At 42.9% G+C, this 22,984-nt stretch overlaps 1 protein-coding gene across 1 annotated transcript; it reads right to left on the reverse strand.

The window, feature by feature from the left end:
- Positions 1 to 1,911: 1,911 nt before the first annotated feature.
- Positions 1,912 to 22,582, reverse strand: LOC124026860 (solute carrier family 2, facilitated glucose transporter member 9-like; the record flags this gene model as incomplete). The annotated part of the gene is made up of 4 exons (XM_046339533.1): positions 22,563 to 22,582; positions 20,896 to 21,026; positions 4,138 to 4,325; positions 1,912 to 2,022 (listed from the first exon to the last, which is right to left on the reverse strand). Coding segments are annotated over exons 1-4 (450 nt in total), but the record flags the coding sequence as incomplete, so codon positions are not given.
- Between the last annotated feature and the right edge of the window lie 402 nt (positions 22,583 to 22,984).

Genomic DNA, 22,984 nt, shown 5'->3' on the forward strand with positions numbered 1-22,984 from the left:
GGTAAATGTTGCAATTCAGCCATTTCTTTAATGGAAGCAAATGGAACGAAACAGGGATAAACATACCTGAATTTGTCCAAAATAAATTATCCAACTGTTGGACTAATGATTACATCTTAGATCAGCTAAATGCAGGAAAGAATGTGCAAGGTGGTATTGAATGTATCATGAGTATCATGTAGTAGCCTAAACATATCGGTTTTACATTGAGCTGGGTGAATAGAATATGGAATACAATAAGCAGTAATAGAAATAAGGCCATGCTCATTAAAAAAAGTCCTCCCTCATCTTAAACATCACCTACCGCCACTGGCCTAAAGTATAGCCTACTGTATGTAGCCTATCAAAACGAATTGCCCACATAGGCCGTTAATATAAGATATAAAGACAAGATGAAATTGAGAATAGTGAGGTAGCATAGGGAATGGAGCATGAACTAGAGCGACTGACTTTTAAAAAAAACACGCAAAAAACGCAGCCCATGTGAAGCAAGTGAAGGCTTAACTGAATGAACAACAGAGAAAATGCTATATCAAAGTTTGTTAAAATAGTTTGGGGAACGGCCTATTTGATGGCATATTTAATGGACGGTGTCAAAACCGATAAGTTTTGTGTTTCCCCCGTCTGAGTTGATATGCTGATTTGAGCTGATGGCCCATCAGTTGATTGACAGCTGATTGAACAGCTTGTTGACCAGATGATTTGACCATCCCCACTCCTGCAATTCCCTCCAACCCTGTCTCTTTAATCATGTGACAATCATTATCATTCACTATTGTGATCACATTGATTGGATGAATATAAATTGATACAATGATAAAATCCAAACTAATTCACAACAATTGTAAAAATGAAAATGATTTAATTGCATGTACAGTTTACTATTATTCTCAGTTGTATTTGCAATTTTGTTGAGCTGAGACCCTTTTCTTTGACGTGTAAATTATCAGACTATTTGTTTTATTTCTTTAAGTAAATGCAATTAACTTGTAGGCCTAAGCAACCTTCCTAATGTGGAGGACGAGCTCTCTGCAAAAAAACAGCCTCGTCCGACCATGTTTCGCAGAGTGTTCAGTAGCTGCATGTAGCCTACAGTAGGCTTCTTGAAATGTCACCCAGTGGACCTGCAGTCTAAGGTACAATGTAGGTAGTAGGTAGGCTATAGTACTGTATTGTACACAAATCACCTATTCTAGCTGCACCCTGGTGGCAATTCTACATATTTATTTAGACATTATTTTACTCCTCTGACGATACGGGTCAAATTAAGATCCAACATCTGTATAGGGCTAGGATTAGATTTACAGTAAGGGATCGGGTTGGTGGAAAACTGGTTGAACAATTATAAACCATCTGTAAGAAATGGTAAACAAAAGTATAACAAATTAACCCCAGATAGGAGAGAAAGGGGAGTATTTCATGGTCTGCTTATCTATTCAGATTGGGAACAAAAACAGAGGAAATATAACTGAAAAAGCCCTGGGAAATTAATTCCTATCACTGGCTATGTGGTTCATGCAGGGAAGAGGTCAAATTGGGCAAGGATAACATTTGCGAAAATCCCATCTTCTAAATGACAAATGGAGTAAAATAAACTATGGTTCAATGATGACAAACACATACTAGACGAAATGAATCCGGTTTCACACAAAATGTTGAAGTGAACAAGTAACTCAGAAATTATGGGTTGCTGTCCGGTGACAGAGAGTTGCACAATATGACTCTGAGGTCAATGCCTGGACACTGAAAGGACTGGTTATTCACAGGTTCCTGTGTAGCCTATTTACTCACCTGCAATGACGCTGACTAATGTCAAGACAACTTGGAGCATTTTGCTGAACATGGTGGTGTGCGTGTGTATAAATGTGAGCTTTTAGTTGTTTTTAAGATTGCCTGAGAGGTTTTACTCACTGACACAATGGCAGCCAGCGTTTCTATTCCGCCTGTGCTGAGGACGATGTATGGGATCACATTCTCTGCAAAGCCCGAGTCCCTCAAGATCCCATTGGTGTAGTACCAGATCTGTCAAGAGATAACAATGATCAACAAATACCACCGCATCAAAAGTGTGGGCATTTTAGGCCACATCAAAGCTTTGGCCTGCATGTGCTCATATCGCTTGTACACCACCCATATCAATAAATAAATGTGAATAAATGATATCCCACACCAACTGAACCCATTGAAAACGACCCTGATATCAAATAGCATTTAACCATTGAAATGGATGTATAGAGATGAATGCCTTTTTAAATATCAGTTTCAGAATTAAAGCCGTCCAGTGCCAAGTAGTTGGAATAGGCAGAAAATATAGAAAAGATGGCATAAATATCAATTCACCCACCAAGGTCAGGAGCAGGGGAATTCAACTGTAATGGGTGCGTGCTGGTGGCAGAGAAGTCAGGCGCAGGAGAACGAACTCGGTATAAACGGAGTCGTTTAATAAGTGCTCACAAAACCCAGAAAACCAAAATATACAAAATAATAAAAGTGGGTACAAAACCCGTCGCACACCAGAACATAACATACAATCAAACAATCACCGACAAGGACATGAGGGGAAACAGAGGGTTAAATACACAACATGTAATTGATGGGATTGGAACCAGGTGTGAAGGAAGACCAGACAAAACCAATGGAAAATTAAAAATGGCGAGAAGGTCGGCAACGTCGACCGCCGAACACCGCTCCGACATCAACACTGATTTGCGCCATTGCGTTTAAAATCTGCATAATTTATTGAGACTTTCACATTGCAGGTTAGAAATAAATGCCTTTACACTATTGAGTTATTTGTCCTACAAAAACGAAAGGGATAGCAACACCCCCAAGAATGTAAAACCAATGCTATGCCAGTAAATTTTTAAGTCAAAGAACATTATTACCGGCTCAATTTGAAGATAAACGCCACATTCCAACAAAAGCGATTGGTGGCACTGGCATATTCCTATTTTAAAGGTCCAGTGAATGAGGAGCTAGTAAGAGCCTTGTACAGTAACTACGCCAGTGAGGATACAGCTACTAAATTAAATAGAACACTTAAAAATGTTCTCTATGGATACATCCCTGTCCTTTAAATTGCAAGCTCAATCTCCTGTCTGTCTTACGGGCCGGAAAGAAATGCCAATTACGGTGCAAAGGTCGATTAGTGATTTAATTAAGCCACAAGTTCCATTTGTTCTTGTTCAGCTGTGTCCTTGGATTGATACTAATCGAGCCTTTTCATTGTGAGCCCTCATGTTCATACACTGTCATCAGCATCTCATTCCTTCTATCTTGTTCCTATCACACAGCAAAGTCACCAGTAATGCATTCGTAATGAAGTTTATTGGGAAAAATTGCGTGTGAAGTTCTGTGACTATATGGCAATATATCTGAAAAGAAAATCTTAATTTAAATTCCTGAAAACAGTTTTTTTCTTTGGAGGGGGGAGACGTTTTTCGAGGACTGGTAAATGAATAAGCACATCGAGCATTGATGCAATAGATTGCATACTCCCATAAATCCCAGGAAGCGTCTTGCATAAACTTGCATGAATAATTCAGCAAGTTCAAATAACATCTAGACGTTTGTCTGTGAAAGGAGATTATTATCTATCAGTAGGAGTTTTTCCCCCCCTGACTGTCACCATCTTAATAACACTTCCATCTCAACTACTGCTGCTGGAGAGCCAAGCCACTTATTAGTCATTCCATTGTTAGATTAAAATGTATATATATATATATATATATATATATATATAAAATGTTTACCCCCTTTTCTCCCCAATTTCGAACTTGTCTCATCGCTGCAACTGAGTCATGCGTCCTCCGAAACATGACCCACCAAACCGCACTTCTTAACACCCGCCTGCTTAACCCGGAAGCCAGCCGCACCAATGTGTCGGCGGAAACACCGTTCAACTGACGACCGAGGTTAGCCTGCAGGCGCCCAACCCGCCACTAGGAGTCACAAAAGCGCTATGAGCCAAATAAAGCCCCCCCCCCGGTCAAACCCAAGCTAAATGGAGGTTGGATGAAGTGCATCTCTGATGGAACAAATAACCCCCAATATTAATACCTTCAAATGCACTGGAATTTTTTTAAATCAGAGAACTGTACACTCAATTATCAGAGATGAGAGAAAGCTGCCACTTACGGCATTCAGGCCACACAGCTGGTAGCAGGCCATGGTGACTATGACGGTGATGACCTGCCAGCGCAAGGCGGGGTTAAGCAGGAGCTCAGTGACAGACGCCATGTGCAGGGTGTTCTGGGCCCGACCCTCAGCGTGCACCTCCTCCAACTCTTTGGACACGTCCTTCTTGCCTAGGAAGGCCCTGAAGGCTGAGACACACACACACACACACACACAATGACTCCCAAAGTGCTTATTATATTGAACAAAGACCAAGTTGTGGTTTGACTTGTTTGTTAAGTTGAACAGGTAATAATTGGTCACTTCTGTACGTGGTACATACTTTTTACACGTGTTTTCTTTTTACCTTTTTGTTCAACCCATCATCACCTTGACATAACCAACTTTGGGAAAAAAATTGTATTTACTGGTAAAAGAAAACCTGGTGTTGAGAAACACTGCAGTGACCGGAAACAGATTTCAACTGTAAAGCTTTGTATAATTGAACATGTTTCTGTCACGCCTTGGTCATTGTAATTTGTGTTTTTCGTTATATATTTTGGTCAGGCCAGGGTGTGACATGGGTTTATGTGTTGGGTTCGTATTGGGGTTTTATTAGCATTGGGATTGTGTATGATTAGGGGTGTGTCTAGTTAGGCTTGGCTGCCTGAGGCGGTTCTCAATTGGAGTCAGGTGATTCTCGTTGTCTCGGATTGGGAAACGTATTTAGGTAGCCTGAGTTCACTTTGTAATTCGTGGGTGTTTGTTCCTGTCTCTGTGTTGTAGTCACCAGATAGGCTGTAATTAGTTTCACGTTCCGTTCTGTTGTTTTTGTATTTAGTTTCAGTTATTTCATGTACCGCGATTCTTTCATTAAAGTCATGACTAACCTACACGCTGCATTTCGGTCCGACTCTCTTTCTTCAACAGACGAACGCCGTTACAGAAACACCCACCTCTCACGGACCGAGCAGCATGTAACTGGCAACGACGTAGATAACTGGCAGGAGCTAAAGGAGGACGTTATGGAAGGTAAAGGCATGGAGTATACGACGTGGGAAGAAATCGACAGGTGGGCGGCCGACCCAGAGAGAGTGCAGGCGCCCGCCTGGGATTCGCTTCAGCAGTGCAAAGAGGGCTATAGACGAATGGAGTCTAAAAGGAAAACACGGCGACGCAGAGCGAAAACCGAAAGTAACCCCCAATTATTTATTGGGGGAGAGCGCAGAGAGAGAGTGGCTGAGTCAGGAGCAAGACCTGAGCCTACTCTCCCTGTTTATCGTGAAGAGCAGTTGCAGTGGGAGAGGCTGCACCACTTGGAGATTTGGACATGGGAGGAGGAATTAGATGGTAAAGGACCCTGGGCTGAGCCTGGAGAATATCGCCGTCCCAAGGAAGAAATAGATGTGGCTAAAGCGGAGAGGCGCTGGTATGAGGAGGCAGCACGGCGACGCGGTTGGAAGCCGGAAAAGCAGCCCAAAAAAATTATTGGGGGGAGGCTAGAAGGGAGAATAGTTATGCCAGGTAGGAGACCTGCGCAAACTCCTGTGCTCACCGTTGGGCTAGAGAGACCGGGCAGGCACCGTGTTATGCTATGGAGCGCACGGTGTTTCCAGTGCGGGTGCAGAGCCAGGTGCGGCACATACCAGCCCTTCCTATTGGCCGGGCTAGAGTGGGCATCGAGCCAGGTAAGCTTGGGCAGGCTCGGTGCTCAAGAGCTCCAGTGCGCCTGCACGATCCGGTCTATCCAGAGCCACCTCTACACACCAGTCCTCCGGGAGCAGCTCCCCCCACCAGGCTTCCTGTGCGTGTCCTCGATCCAGTACCACCAGTTCCAGCACCACGCACCAGGCCTCCAGTGCGCCTCGCCTGTTTAGCGCAGCCAGAGCTTTTATCCTCTCCTGCGCTGCCGGAGTCTCCCGTCTGCCCAGCGCCGCCTGTGCTCCCAGTCTGCCCAGCGCCGCCTGTGCTCCCAGTCTGCCCAGCGCCGCCAGTGCTCCCAGTCTGCCCAGCGCCGCCAGTGCTCCCAGTCTGCCCAGTGCTCCCAGTCTGCCCAACGCCGCCAGTCTGCCCAGCGCCGCCAGTCTGCCCAGCGCCGCCAGTCTGCCCAGCGTCGCCAGTCTGCCAGGATCCACCAGAAGTGCCAGTCTGCCAAGATCCACCAGAAGTGCCAGTCAGCCATGATCTTCTAGATCGGCCAGACAACCTGAATCTTCCAGTTCCGCCAGCCAGCCAGGATTTACCGGAGCCTACTACCTGCCTGAGCTTCATCTCAGTACTGGGCTTCCTCTCAGTACTGGGCTTCCTCTCAGTACTGGGCTTCCTCTCAGTACTGGGCTTCCCCTCAGTCCCGGGCTTCCCCTCAGTCCCGGGCTGCCCCTCAGTCCCAGGCTGCTTCTGTCCCGGGCTGCCCCTTTGTCCCAAGCTGCCCCTCTGTCCCAAGCTGCCCCTCTGTCCCGAGCTGCCCCTCTGTCCCGAGCTGCCCCTCTGTCACGAGCTGCTCCTCAGTTATGTGTGGATCTGGGTGAGGACTATTAGGCCATGGTCGGCGGAGAAGGTGGATTATCCCAGGACGCGAAGGGGAGGAAATAGGACATTAATTGAGTGGGGTCCACGCCCCGAGCCAGAACCGCCACCATGGACAGACGCCCACCCGGACCCTCCCTATGCTCTTGAGGTGCGTCCGGGAGTCCGCACCTTAGGGGGGAGGTTCTGTCACGCCTTGGTCATTGTAATTTGTGTTTTTCGTTATATATTTTGGTCAGGCCAGGGTGTGACATGGGTTTATGTGTTGGGTTCTTATTGGGGTTTTATTAGCATTGGGATTGTGTATGTCTAGTTAGGCTTGGCTGCCTGAGGCGGTTCTCAATTGGATTCAGGTGATTCTCGTTGTCTCGGATTGGGAACCGTATTTAGGTAGCCTGAGTTCACTTTGTAATTCGTGGGTGTTTGTTCCTGTCTCTGTGTTGTAGTCACCAGATAGGCTGTAATTAGTTTCACGTTCCGTTCTGTTGTTTTTGTATTTAGTTTCAGTTATTTCATGTAGCGCGATTCTTTCATTAAAGTCATGAGTAAGCATTTCGGTCCGACTCTCTTTCTTCAACAGACGAATGCTGTTACAGTTTCTAGCATCACATGCTTTAACTTTATGCCAAATTTGCAATAACCCTACAGTATATACTGTATAGTCTTGCAAAACTTCACGGGTGACAGAAAACAAGTTTGGACAACACTGACTGTTGAAATTTGTTTAACTGAACAGGCCTACCTGTGATTTAATTACATGCCAAATTTGCATTTGTGTAACGGATTGCACAGGCTTTATTTTTCTGTAGGGAGATTATAAACAGTGACATTGTTCATTGACTATTTTGTGTTCAATAGGATAAGTGTGTTGCTATGTAAGACAGTACTGGAACCTGAGCCCTTTCACAGCACGCAGAGTGATACACACAACAAAGGGGCCTTATCGAGACCAGACAGACTCTGTGAAACAACATTAGGCTGTTAGTGGAGAGATCTCACCAGGGTATTATCAGTACAGAACCCCATGCCGTGATCTCAGCTAGATCTATGAAAATGTGTAAATGTTTAGAGGCTGACAAAGAGGGACCAAGAGAATGGCGGTAAAGAGGAGATGAAATACAATTCAATGCAGCTTTATTTTGTGCAAATGCTTCTCACATTGCCATTATCACAGAGCACTTGACAAAAGGAAAGAGGAATTTGAGAGCAACAACTTGAGGGCGAAAAACATAATGCTTTCATAATAAGTTCCTTATAACAACGGCATAGCTCCAATCCTAATGCCTTAGGACAATTTATGAAGAAGCCATTTATGGCGATGACAACCTATCACTACGTACAGACATGTGTTGCATTCTCATTGCAGCATGATGTCAGACTTAGGCCAGGCAGCTTCATACTGATAGTTTTCAAACTCCAGTAAATCTCTACACAGAATGTATATAGTAAAGAGGCCACGTTGAAGACTATAAATAAGGCAAGGAGATAGGAAAGCAAAAGGGAATGAGGGAACAGAACACCCTGTGTCTGACTAGCATCACGCTGGGCTAGTGATTGTGAATATAAATCTAATGGCAGGATTTAGTGACAGCAGTGGTCTGTACCTGCCAACCTACAGTGGTTCCACCTTTAAAAGTTGTGTCATACTGTGGCACACCGTGCGTGCTGCTGCAGAATTCTGTGGCACGTCATTTAATTGTCAGACATTTTTCCTGTTACTGCAAGCTATTGCTAGTTTGACCACCAGAGGGCATCTTTGACAAGCATTTGATAGTATTCCGTATTGGCATTATAGAATTTAAAACATTTTTGTAAAACATAGTATATGGGATTGTTTTTAAGAAATTTGATATTATGGTGTTTCTATTCAGAGAAAAACGAAACCCTTGGGGTTCCCGTTAGTATGGAATGGAAAATATAGCGCTGTACAACGTGACGGTCAGGAGTAGGCCACAGGATTGGAGGATTCTAAATTGTTTGCCTTCATTAGACAACTTTGTTCCAATATTTCTGTAAATCAGTGATATTTATTCCCATAGAAATTTGTTATAGATCCATAACTAAATCAACATCTGCATTTTGAAAGTGTACTTTTTATCAATATTATTATTAAGAAAATGTGTCTATTTATTTATTAGGCTACTGTGCAATCTACAATACATACTGTAGTAAACATGGGAAAGTGCCTAATTCCTTACATAAGGGAGAGTGGTCCATGTCTGTACTACAAAATGTGTGGCACGTGGGAGACCGGTGTTATTTCATAGTTGTGATGTCTTCACTATTATTCTACAATGTAGAAAATAGTTTTAAAAAATAAAGAAAATCCTGGAATGAGTAGGTGTGTCCAAACTTTTGATTAATACTTTCTTAATCAATTTGATTCAAATTATATTTTTTCTATTCCAAGAAAAACGAAAAACCCTCTGGGTTTCCATTAGGATGGAATGGAATGGAAAATATGGCATTGTACAACGTGCAGTACAGTACTGGGCTATTTAGCTAAAGAATACCCGCAGTGCACGAGGAAGGAGTAGGCTGTCCTTGTAAATAAGAATTTGTTCTTAACTGACTTGCCTAGTTAAATAAAGGTTACGCTAAGGGCATAACATTTCTGCACCCTAATTTTCAATATATTGTCTAACCAATACCCAAACGGAGATTAAGTGAAAATAAAAATCTCATTGATTTATCAAGACCAGTCCCCATGTTTGCCTCAGAGCAGCCGAAACGGTGCAAAAATAGTTGTAGGCTTTTGCTTCTAACTTTTATATGCTCTTTAAATAAATAAGACCTACACCATTTTTAACAGCATATTACTCAACACTAGTAAGACTCATTTCGCCTATGGTAGGCCTACAGTATATCGGGAGGGGGGGATGTAATGACGTGACTCTCCGCCAATAATTACATTTAGAGGATTGGAGGACTCTAAATTAATATCTATGGGGCATTTTCCATTAGGATCATTGGTAGTATCATGTTGCATACATTTAAAACCTTTTCTCCATTCACAATGTCCTCTTCTGAACAGCTACACAAACACAGAGTTTAAGGCACAGTAAATGGTATTGTATTAGCTCTCGACTAAATGGCAATTGACAAGATTAAGATAGTCCCCCCCCAAAAAAAATCTAAAAGAAGTTTGTTCTGCAGTGTCTGTCCTATATTGGAGAGATAGAAGTAAGATCACGAAAAAAAAACATTGACATGGAGGTACCCTTCCCCAGATCTGTGCCTCGAACACAATCCTGTCTCGGAGCACTACGGACAATTAATCCGACCTCATGGCTTGGTTTTTGCTGTGACATGCACTGTCAACTGTGGAACCTTATATAGACAGGTGTGTGCCTTTCTAAATAATATCTAATCAATTGCATTTACCACAGGTGGACTCAAATCAAGTTGCAGAAACATCTCAAGGATGATAAATGGAAACAGGATGCACCTGAGCTCAATGTGATGTCTCACAGCAAAGGTCTGAATACTTATGTAAATAATGTATCTGTTTTTTATTTTTAATACATTTGCAAACATTGCTAAGAAACAGTTTGCCTTTTTATTACGGGGTATTGTGTGTAGATTGATGACGGAAAAAATATATTTGATCCATTTTAGAATAAGGCTGTAAAGTAAACAAAATGTGGAAAAAGTCAAGGGGTCTTTCAACTGGTAGCCAGGGACATTCAGATGAGTCGTATGTGGCCTGTGGACGTCAAATAAGAAAACAACTGACACTGTACATGTTTGTGAGAGTCTTACCTTTCCACCGAGAGGTATTATTAGTGCGTAGCCCAAACTGTTCGACCCTACAGACAGAAGTTGGAAGATTGTCTGTACCGACATCAGACGACTCCCAAGACGCTTGTGGGGGTCATAGAGCAAAACGGAAAACACCATCACGTTCGTATGACCCCTCTATGGAACGATGACTCTTACGAACATGATGGTGTTCTCCGTTTGTAGGCCAAACCGTTCGGGTGCTACAGACGATTTAGTGAGAAAATACATTTTCGGGATTGCCTCATGGTCTGATGTGTCTCACCGCTGTAGCTCTGTCACCTTTCTCTGCAGAAGTGCACCATCGGCTAATGCAATCTCTAGCTTAAATTTACCTATTTTTTATTTTTATGGGGATTTTTGTATTATGCTAATTTGATTTCTGCGTGGGCACGGACATCGACTCCGAGGGGTTTTAAAGGCTCTTTTCAGAGGAAAGATCATGTTGCATCAATGACTGCCACTATACAAAGAGGGTTGCACGCTGCGTTAAGGCTAAATCAGTGAAGAATAACAATATGGACACAGATGATTACAGTAGCCAGGGATGTAAAATGAGATGGCTGGACACTAGGGGTTCTAATCAATAAATATTTGAATGAAAATGGGCCGCAAATGCGACAGTATTGGATGATCTGGAAAAAAAGATATTCCTTTAGACTTCAAGTTAACATAAGGTTCTTAGCCCCATTCTGTCAAGAGTAGAACTTCCTCAAAAAACACATCCTTCCAAGTTTTAACTCTCAACCATCATAGCCTTTCCCAGGAAACATGACTGTGGGATATTCCTGTGTACAAAGGCAGAAGGCAGTCTATTCAAAGGTCTCCATGGGTAATTTATAACATGACTTCAAAGACCAGGGAGAATCATGTCTCCATAGACTTCACTGATCACACAATCCTTTGGGGATATCAGACATTAGGCTAGACAGTATAAAAGTGAACTTTCAAATGTAGCATGTTGTTTGTCCTGTGCCTTGCTACCCCATGCCGTTCTTTTGCCAAAAGGTTTAAGGGAAAGTCAGAAATATGACTGATTTTGTCAAGTATGTGGACAGTTCGGCAAAAGCGGTTGCATCAACACTAGAAGCATCAACATATTCTTTCATGCAGGTGTGACCGGTGAACACCAAGAGTAGCTTTCTTCCGTCTCGCCAGTCAGGTGCAGCTCGTTGGCAATCAAGAACGAGGCTTTGCCTTTATAAACTGTGTTTGCATTCATTCACAGATCCTCTTGCTTTGTCGGTTGGCATGGTCATTTTTACTAAAGTATAATCAATTGTGAAAGTAGTTATATGGCAACGATCTTAGTCCATCTAGAACCATTGTCCTCTCTGAACACACCTTCCAGTAAGTAACAGTCTTGATTGAAATAAATGTATATTGTATAACTCTGAATGTGTCTGTAGCACAACATTTGAGCTCTTGAGACCCTGATTGTGCATTTGAACAACAAGATGCAACCATTTATTTTCTGCTTCTCATCTTTGCTTTTAATTCCCATGCTCCACACCTTATGTACAAGAACATGTTATCTTCGTATTTTTTTAGTTGTATTCGGTTACAGGACTGCGTGCCCCATGGATAGGACAGGGATACCTGAAACATGCACTAGACACAGCTCCACAAACACACAACCAAAACAAGGCAGTACAATATTGATTAAAAGCACCAACACAATTAACATAGGGATCCCCAAATAATTAAACCGATAATAATCACTTTCTATGCTCCAGCTCAGAGTCTGCCGACTTCCGTCAAAATATGATCGGTTTAAGTTTGTACCTGCTACACAAACGTTTTAGAGTTGAGGTTTTCTGATAATTACCAACATTACCAACAATATAAAAAGGGTGGGGCATGGGAAGAGGTAACTGATTCAAAGAGAAATGCACTTTATTTACAATAAGAGTGTGAACATAGCCTTTACCTTTGCTTCAAAATGCACAATAATAAAATGTTTGGTTATGTTTGTTCAATGTCAGAGATAAGTAGGCCTTAGGCCTACTGGAACCCCTTGGAATGCGTGCCAAGTATGAAGAATGGATCTTTAATGTACTACAATGCAACGCATATACTTACAATTACAGAGACCATTAATAAGAACTAACATAGTATCCTCTCCCAGAGCACACCAAATGTCACAACAACATTTGTGAATGACTGCAAACATTGTTTGTTAGGAACCCACATTAAAAAATACATGTATCAGTCCATTCCATTCTGTTTACCTTTCTTTCCTCTGTCAAATATGGTTTCCCGAGTGGCACAGCGGTCTAAGGCACTGCATCTCAGTGCAAGAGGTGTCACTACAGTCCCTGGTTCAAATCCAGGCTCTATCACAGCCGGCCGTGATTAGGAGTCCCATAAGGCGGCGTGCAATTGGCCCATGCTGTAAATAAGAACTTGTTCTTAACTGGATTGTCTGGTAAAATAAAGGATTTTTTTTTTCTAAATATAGAAATATTTAAATTCCTTAAATTGTTCCTGAGGATCACTAGCATTAGTGGATCATACTAGGCTAACGTTGTGCAATACCTTAGGAAATGTAGCCTATTTGAATCATTATGGAACTCAGACTACACAAAGCAAGTTAAACCTGGAGCCTGGCTCACGGTTCACAACGACTGAATAGTTGTCATACATGATTAGTGAGATTTAGGGTAGATTTATAGGATTATTGTTCAACCCCTATTGTACACTTTCCTTCCACCTTCCAATATTTAATGGACGGAATGTCAATATGACGACTTTCAGGATTAATCAAACCACTGTAATTTTGAATTCATCCATATACAGTATTTTGTGCATAAAGGCTCTCCAAACTGTTTTCTATTGTAATGATTCATACTTTCCTAACCCTAAAATGTAAACTACAAGATTAGTGTTTTTAAATCTACCAGTTAGTGCTGAAACAGAGACGAAAATAAATACAGTTGAAGTCGGAAGTTTACATACACCTTAGCCATGTACATTTAATAACTCTGTTTTTCCAAAATTCCTGACATTTAATCCTAGTAAAACATCCCTGTCATAGGTCAGTTAGCATCACCACTTTATTTTAAGAATGTGACAAATAATAGTAGTGATTAACTTCAGCTTTAGTTCTTTCATCACATTCCCTATGGGTCAGAAGTTTACATACACTCAATTAGTATTTGGTCACATTGCATTTAAATTGTTTAATTTGGGTCAAACGTTTCGGGTAGCATTCCAAGAGCTTCCCACAATAAGTTGGGTGAATTTTGGCCCATTCCTCCTGACAGAGCTGGTGTAACTGAGTCAGGTTTGTAGGCCTCCTTGCACACACACACTTTTTCAGTTCTGCCGACAAATTGTCTATAGGATTGAGGTCAGGGCTTTGTGATGGCCACTCCAATAACTTGACTTTGTTATCCTTAAGCCATTTTGCCACAACCTTGGAAATATGCTTGGGGTCATTGTCCATTTGGAAGACCCATTTACAACCAAGCTTTAACTTCTGGACTGATGTCTTGAGATGTTGCGTCAATATAGCCACATCTTTATCCTTTCCTCATGATGCCATCTATTTTGTGAAGTGCACCAGTCCCTCCTGCAGCAAAGCACCCCACAATATGATGCTGCCGCCCCCGTGCTTCAAGGTTGGGATGGTATTCTTTGGCTTGCAAGCCTCCCCCTTTTTCCTCCAAACATAACAATGGTCATTATGGCCAAACAGTTCTATTTTTGTTTCATCAGACCAGAGGACATTTGTCCCCATGTACAGTTGCAAACCGTAGTCTGGCTTTATTATGGTGGTTTTGGAGCAGTGGCTTCTTCCTTGCTGAGTGGCATTTCAGGTTATGTTGATATAGGACTTGTTTTACTGTGGATATAGATACTTTTGTACCGGTTTCCTCCAGCATCTTCACAAGGTCCTTTGCTGTTGTTCTGGGATTGATTGTACTTCTCGCACCAAAGTACGTTCATCTCTAGGAGACAGAACGCTTCCTAAGGGGTATGACGGCTGCGTGGTTGCATGGTGTTTATACGTACTATTGTTTGTACAGATTAACGTGGTACATTCAGGCGTTTGGAAATTACTCCCAAGGATGAACCAGATGTGTGGAGGTCTACAAATTTTTTTCTGAGGCTGAGGTCTTGGATGGTTTCCCATGACGTCAAGCAAGTTTGAAGGTAGGCCTTGAAATACATCCACAGGTACACCTCCAATTGAATCAACTTATGTCAATTAGCCTATCAGAAGCTTCTAAAGCCATGACATAAATTTCTGGAATTCTCCAAGCTGTTTAAAGGCACAGTCAACTTAGTGTATGTAAACCTCTGACCCACTGGAATTTTGATACAGTGAATTATAAGTGAAATCATCTGTCTGTAAACAATTGTTGGGAAATTTACTTCTGTCATGCACAAAGTAGATGTCCTAACCGACTTGCCGAAACTATAGTTTGTTAACAAGAAATTTGTGGAGTGGTTTAAAAACAAATTTTAGTGACTCCAACCTAAGTGTATGTAAACTTCCGACTTCAACTGTAAATGGCTTTCTTTAGTTGATCCCTATATTCTGAACCTGTTCTCTCAATGTATTCTATTGAGTCTGTCAACAAAATTTGAATAAAAATGTGTAATGTATTTAAAGGGATGGCTTAAGATAATTGTACTTAAAACCCCATTAAATGAAATCTTCACAAGAAAATATGTTGGCCAGCAAGTGGGAGGGTTTTCAGCAGTTGAATTAAATTTATTGAGAGTGCGCAAGGTAGCTTGTAGAGCGTGTTACACGACTGAATTAGGCAAGTCTGAATACCAAATACTGCAATGTGAGTAGGAAATGCAAAAATTACTTCGTAATTACAGATGTGCGTGCTATATGGCGATAGTCATTTAGGCAGGTTACCTTGGAGCTCCTGGGAACAGAGATAATGGTGGTCACCTTGAAACATGTTGGGATTACAGACTGGGACAAGGATAGATTGAAAATGTCTGTGAAGACACTTGCCAGCTGGTCTGCCCATGCTTTGAGAATGCTCCCTGGCATTCTGTCTGATTGTTGACCTGTTCAAACATTTTGCTCACATCTGCCACAGAGAGTGAGATCACACAGTAATCCAGAAAAACATGGGCTTTCATGAAAGGCACAGTGTTATATTCCTCGGAACGAGCATAATGGTGTTTAGTTCATTTGGGAGTTATCCATTGCTAGGCAACTAATGGCTTTGTAATCCATTATTGTCTGCACGCCCTGACACATATGACAGGCATCAGAGCCGGTGTAATAAGACTAAAGGTTGTTTTGATCACAAGGACTGGGACATGTTCCGGGTAGCCTCAGAGAGTAATATATAGATTGACACATTGATTCGTAATCAGTGAGTTTATAAGGAAGTGCATATAAAATGTTGTTCCTACTGTGTATTAATACCTACCCTAACCTGAAACCGTAGATAGATGGCGGCATTCGCGCAAAACTGAAAGCGCGAACCACCGCATTTAACCATAGAAAGACGGCCAGGAATATGACAGAATACGAACAGTGTAGTTATTCCCTCCACAAGGCAATCAAAGAAGTGAAACGTCAATATAGGGACAAAGTGGAGTCGCAATCCAACGGCTAAGACACGAGACAGGGTCTATATGTGTGGCAGGGTCTACAGGCAATCACGGACTGCAAAAAGAAAACCAGCCACGTCACGGACCAGGATTGCTTCCAGACAAAATAAACACCTTCTTTGCCCGCTTTGAGGATAATGCAGTGCCACCGACAGCTCGCTACAAAGAACTGCGCCCCCCTCTCTCCTGTGGCCGACGTGAATAAGACATTTAAATGTGTTAACCCTCGCAAGGCTGCCAGCCTAGACTGCGACCCTAGCCGAGTCCTCAGAGCATGCGCAGACCAGCTGGCTGGAGTGTTTACGGACATATTCAATCTCTCCCTATCCCGGGCTGCTGTCCCCACATGCTTCAAGATGGCCACCATTGTTCCTGTACCCAAGAAAGCAATGGTAATGTCATGTTTTGTCTTATATTGTCTTGTCATTTTGCTTTCCCTTCTGTTCGTTTTCCCCCCTGCTGGTCTTATTAGGTTTGTTCCCTTTTTTCTCTCTCTCCCTCCCTCTCTCTCTTCTCTCTATCGTTCCGTTCCTGCTCCCAGCTGTTCCTATTCCCCTACTCAATCATCTAGTCTTTTCACACCTGTTCCGTATCTTGCCCTCTGATTAGAGTCCCTATTTCTCCCCTTGTTTTCCGTTTCTGTCCTGTCGGATCCTTGTATATTGTTCGCCGTGCTGTGTCTTTGTCTCGCCCTGTCGTGTCTTGTTTCCCTCAGATGCTGCGTGTGAGCAGGTGTCTGAGTCTGCTACGGTCGGTGCCTTCCCGAGGCAACCTACAGTTAATGGTCGAGTCTCCAGTCTGTCCTCGTCACTACGAGTGGAATTAAGTTTTTTATGTTTTGTTTTCTGCTCTGATTGTCCAGGAGTATTGCCTATTTCCTTTACTGGAATAAAGACTCTGTTTTCGCCAAGTCGCTTTTGGGTCCTCATTCACCTGCATAACAGGTAACATAACTGAATGACTATCGCCCGTAGCACTCACTTCCATCATCATGAAGTGCTTTCAGAGACAAGTCAAGCATCCTATCACCTCCACCTTACCTGTCACACTACACCCACTGCAATTTGCATACCACCCCAATAGGTCCACAGATGATGCAATCCCCATCACACTGCACACTGCCCTATCCCATCTGGACAAGAGGAACACGTATGTAAGAATGCTGTTCACTGGCTACAGCTCAGCATTCAACACCATAGTACCCTCCAAGCTCATCATTAAGCTTGAGGTTTTGGGTCTCAACCCCACCCTGTGCAATTGGGACTTCCTGACGGGCCACCCCAGGTGGTGAAGGTAGGAAACAACATCTCCACCCCGCTGATCCTCATCACTTGGGCCCCACAAGAGTGAGTGCTCAGCCCCCTTCCTGTACTCCTTGTTCAGCCATGACTGTATGCCATGCACGCCTCCAACTCAATCATCAAGTTTGCATACGACGCAACAGTGGTAGGCTTGATAACCAACAACGACAAGAAAGTCTACAGGGAGGTGGTGAGGGCACTCGGAGTGTGGTGTCAGGATAATAACCTCTCACTCAACGTCAACAAAACAAAGGAGATGATCGTGGACTTCAATGGGACAGCAGAGGAGAAGGTGGAAAGTTTCAAGTTCCTTGGCGTACACATCACGGACAAACTGAAATGGTCCACCCACACAGACAGTGTGGTGAAGGCTGAAGGAGGCTGAAGACATGTGGCTTGTCATCTAACACTCACACTTTTACAGATGCACAATCGAGAGCATTCTGTCGGGCTGTATCACCGCCTGGTACGGCAACTGCTCTGCACATAACCGTAAGGCTCTCCAGAGGGTAGTGAGGTCTACACAACGCATCACCGGGGCAAACTACCTGCCCTCCAGGACACCTATAGCACCCGATGTCACAGGAAGGCTAAAAAGATCATGAAGGAAAACAACCACTCGAGCCACTGCCTGTTCACCCCGCTACCATCCAGGAGGTCAGTTCAGGTGCATCAAAGCTGGGACCGAGACTGTAAAAATATCTCAAGGCCATCAGACTGGTAAACAGCTATCACTAACACAGATAGACTGCTGCCTACATACATACTTGAAATCACTGGCCACTCTAAAAAAGTCAATTTATTACTGCCACATTAGTAATGATATTTACATATCTTGCATTCATCCCAGTTGTATATACTGTATTTTATACCATCTATTGCATCTTGTCTATGCCGGTCGGCCATGGCCCATCCGTATATTTATATGTACATATTCTTATTCCATCCCTTAGATTTATGTGTATTAGGTAGTTGTTGTGGAATTGTTAGATTACTTGTTAGATATGGCTGCACTGTCGGAACTAGAAGCACAAGCATTTCGCTACACTCGCAATAACATCTGCATGTGACCAATAAAATTTCATTTGAATATTCCGCCAACCTCCTATATTGTCCTTTTGCATGTTTGATGTCTCGTCTGAGGTCGTAGCGGGCTTTCTTGTATGTGTCCATGTCCGTGTCCCATTTCTTGTAAGCAGTAGCTCTAGCCTTTTGCCCAGCGTGGATATTGCCTGTAATCCATGGTTGTTGATTTGGATACGTTCTTATAGTCACTGTGGGGATGACATCGTCTATGCACTTGACGAAGCTTGTGACTTGTGGTAAACTCCTCAATGCTATCGGATGAATCCCAGAATTTATCCCAGTCTGTACAAGAAAAACAGTATTGTAGCCTCGCTACAGCCGACCACTTCCGTATTGAGCGCATCACTGGTACTTCCTGTTTGAGCTTATATTTATAAACAGAAAGCAGGAGAATGGAGTCATTGTCAGATATCCTGAAGGCAGAACGGGGGAGGGCCTTGTATGCGTTTCTGGGCGTAAAATAGAGTTTTAACTCCCCTAGTGGTGCAGGAGACGTGTTGGTAGAAGTGGTGGTTTTAGGATGGTTTTAAGTATCTCCGCGTTAGTTTCCACCCACCAGAAATGCTGCCTTTGGGTGAGCGGTTTATTGTTTGTTTATGGCCCATTATGGTTCATTGACTGCCAGAATGGTGTTGGCATGTGAAAGGATGTAGACAACTACAGATGAGAACTGTCTTGGTAGATAAAAGGGTCTGCCACTAACCATAAGGTATTCTAAATCAGGTGAGCAAAAGCTCGAGATTTCCTTCACACTGGAAGCAGCATACTAGTTTTATTTTTATTTTAAACAGTCCTCCTTTCAACTTCTCTGAAGGCGCTAATCCTGCCGATGCATGGACAATCCATCGAGTACTACTACGTGCATAGTGGCATCATCCAGCAACGTTTCAGTAAGACATATAATTGTAGCTTATTCTAATTGTAGAATCTCTTATCAACGAGACTTGAACGAAGGTCAACCGGCATCTTATTCTCGAGTGACTAGAGATTTAACAATAGAACGGAAGGGAGCGCCATTTGTTTTTCCCTCTGACTCCATTTTTTTACCCTCCTTTTACTCTCCAAATTTGTGATTCCTATCTTGTCTCAACACTGCAATTCTCCAACAGGCTTGGGAGAGGCAAAGGTCGAGTCATGCATCCCACGAAACATGAACCACCAAGCCACGCTTGTCAACTGATGACCAAAGTCAGCCTACAGGCACCCATCAGGAGTTGTTACAGCACGATGTTACACCCCTAACCCTGACAATTCTGCTCCACTCTATAGGACTCCCGGTCACGGGTGGTAATGACAGAGCCTGGGATCGAACCCCAGGCTGTATTGATGCCGCAACAATGAGACGTAGTGCGTTAAACCGCTGTGCCACCAGGGCTACAGCTCTATTCCCAGTGCAGTGTTTTGGTAGCCCGTGGAACAAAGGAATAGAGTCTAGTACGAACAGTGGAACAGCTGAGTCGGATTTGAAGTCGGATTTGAAGTCAAAATCGAGGTTAGTAACTGTCAATCTGATGTCCAGAGATGCTTGGCGGTGATACGGGATAATAGAATTTCTGTACAAAAAAAAGTAAAGAAACACAAAAGTCTATACATCGCAAAGTTGGGTTGGAACTCGTAAGATGTCGCCCTTCTCCATCAGCACCATCTTGTTGGTCACATGTGTATGAGCACCTCAGTAATTCAGCACTGTGCAGGAGTTTTTGGCATAATTTATGCAATTTGGCTAGCTCAAGAGCATGATACAGCGTTGATTGAAGAGCTAAAATCAACATGTTCCCCTTACATGTGTAATGAACACGAGGGGAGACAGAGAGCTGGTTTCAAGCGCAGGGCGCAACAGGTGTTTATTGAAAAGGACCACAGGAGGCGGCAGGTAGTTGGGTCCAGGGGCAGGCAGAAGGTCATACACAGGGGGTCCAAAAGGGCAATAGTACAGGCAGGGAAAAGGCTAGTAACATAGTCCAGGAGATCTAGGCAATAGGTAGATAACAGGAAATCTGATACGCTAAAGTACAGGCAGTGAATAGGCAAAAGGCGTCGTCAGTGAGGCAGGCAAAAACTATCATACAAAGGAGGAGTAAATCACAGGAAAAAGAGTTCTGAAAGACGAGTGTCACAAAACAAACAATACCTCAGAGATGGGGTGAAAAGGACTGAACAAAATGGTGTGTGATAATGACATACAGGTGTGTGAACTGTTGATTAGAATGATTTTGATTGGGATCTGGAGAGTGAGCTGCGTTCAGGGGATCGAGGTGTGAAAGTGTGGGCTGGAAAGTGAGCTGTGTTCAGGGGATTTACATGTTTGAGGGTGTGAGTTGGAAGCAGACGTTACAGCATGTAATCCCTTCCAATGCAATGTGTGACGAGTATATTCATCAGTACACAACACAGTATCTGCAGCATCTTTTTGATGAGTCATTATCTCAGCAGGCCATATATGCAAAGGCAATGTAAACACGTGTGTGCGTGTGTTTTATTTAATAGGGTTTACCTTTCTCTGCACCGGCCTCATCCCTCCTCTCCATCAGAAGGAAGCGGGCTTTCGGGTAGGAAGGGCAGCACACAGAGCTGCAGCAAGGCAGGCAAGGCCAGGAAGGCAAAGAGGAAGTTCCATCTGGACTCCTGCAGGAACCCCAAGAGATAATAACAGATGGAAAGAAGGATAACCACCGGAGAATTACAATAAATAACCACCATACACTGAACAAAAATATGTAAAGTATTGGTCCCATGTTTCATGAGCTGAAATAAAAGATCCCAGAAAGGTTCCATATGCACAAAAAGCTTTTTCTCTAAAATGTTGTGCACAAATGTGTTTACATCCATGTCAGTGAACATTTCTCCTTTGCCAAGATAATCTACACACCTGACAGAAGCTGATTAAACAGCATGATCTTTAAACAGATGCACCTTGTTCTGGGGACAATAGGCCACTCTAAAATGTGCAGTTTTGTCACACAACACAATACCACAGATGTCTCAAGCTTTGAAGGAGTGTGCAATTGGCATGCTGACTGCAGGAATGTCCACCAGAGCTGTTGCCAGATAATTTCATGTTAATTTCTCTACCATAAGCCTCCTCCAATGTCATTTTTGTAACGGATTTCCTCTTCCTCTTCTGAGGAGGAGTAGGAGAGATCGGACCAATGCGAAGCATGGTACGTATCCATAATGTCTTTTAATGAGAAGGAATACAAAATACAAAAATAACAAGAGAATCAAAATGAAAACCGAAACAATCCCGAATGGTGCAAACACTGAAACGGAAAATATTCACCCACAAAACACAGGTGGGAAAAGGCTACCTAAGTATGATTCTCATTCAGAGACAACGAACGACACCTGCCTCTGATTGAGAACCATACCAGGCCAAACACATAAACACAACCTAGAAAAATTAACATAGACTGCACTGCCCACCCCAAATCACACCCTGACCATACTAACACAAAGACAAAATAAAGGAACTAGGGTCAGAACGTGACAGTTTTAGAGAATTTGGCAGTAAGCCCAACTGGACTCACAACTGCAAACCACGCGTAACCACGCCAGCCCAGGACCTCCACATCCAGTTTCTTCACCTGCGGGATCGTCTGAGACCAACCACCCAGACAGCTGATGAAACAGTGGAGTATTTCTGTCTGTAATAAAGCCCTTTTGTAGGGAGAAACTCGTTCTTATTGGCTGGGCCTGGCTCCCCTGTGGGTGGGCCTATGCCCACCCATAGCTGTGCCCTGTCCAGTCATGTGAAATCCATAAATTAGGGCCTAATGAATGTATTTCAATTGACTGATTTCCTTATATGAACTGTAACTCAGTAAAATTGTTGAAATTGTTGCATGTTGCATTTATATTTCTCTTCAGTATAAATACAATGGATAGAACAGACATTCAAATTAATTGCTATAGTATGTGGCCCTTCAGCTACATTGGTGGATTGGATTAATTTATATTTACTGCACCAAAGGATTTTTCAGAATTTGGTACACTACAATATTCTGTTGCACGTGCGCGTCATTCTCCTTCCTTAGTGGTTCCTATTATCTCTGCCTAGAGATGAAAGCAGTCCGGGTGAATAAACTGTTTCAAGTAAAGCCTATAATAACACCTTGGAAGTAAAGCTGTGCAGTAACTACAATAACTAATGAAATTACTCACGTGAAGTAGAAGAATAACATGTCTTTTGAGACAAACCAGGGTAAACACTGAAGCCAGGATTCAATTAAAAGCCTCTCACTGTCAGGTAGTTTGTATACCTATTGTATAGGCATTCTGTCCCAAAGCCTAGCCAGTCAATTTATAAACTTAAACTACCCTGGAAAAATCTTTTTTCCCTAAGCTAGCATATTTTTTGCAACAGTTGGGGTTTGTCTAAAGCTTACAACCTGTGGAAAAACTTCTTTTTTTTTTTTTTTAAGATCTCCACCAGCATGGCGAATTCCTTTATCAAGATCATTATAATGGGTACATCCAAATGCATGGCAAAAGAAACAAAGGTAAAACAAGCAAATGAAAGTTCACATAGTTTGCTGTCATTTCAGCGGCTTGATTTGATTGTGTGTTGGCTTAAGTTGGCTAGC

The sequence above is a fragment of the Oncorhynchus gorbuscha genome, unplaced genomic scaffold (genome assembly GCF_021184085.1).
Source record: "Oncorhynchus gorbuscha isolate QuinsamMale2020 ecotype Even-year unplaced genomic scaffold, OgorEven_v1.0 Un_scaffold_2839, whole genome shotgun sequence".
Lineage (NCBI taxonomy): Eukaryota > Metazoa > Chordata > Actinopteri > Salmoniformes > Salmonidae > Oncorhynchus > Oncorhynchus gorbuscha.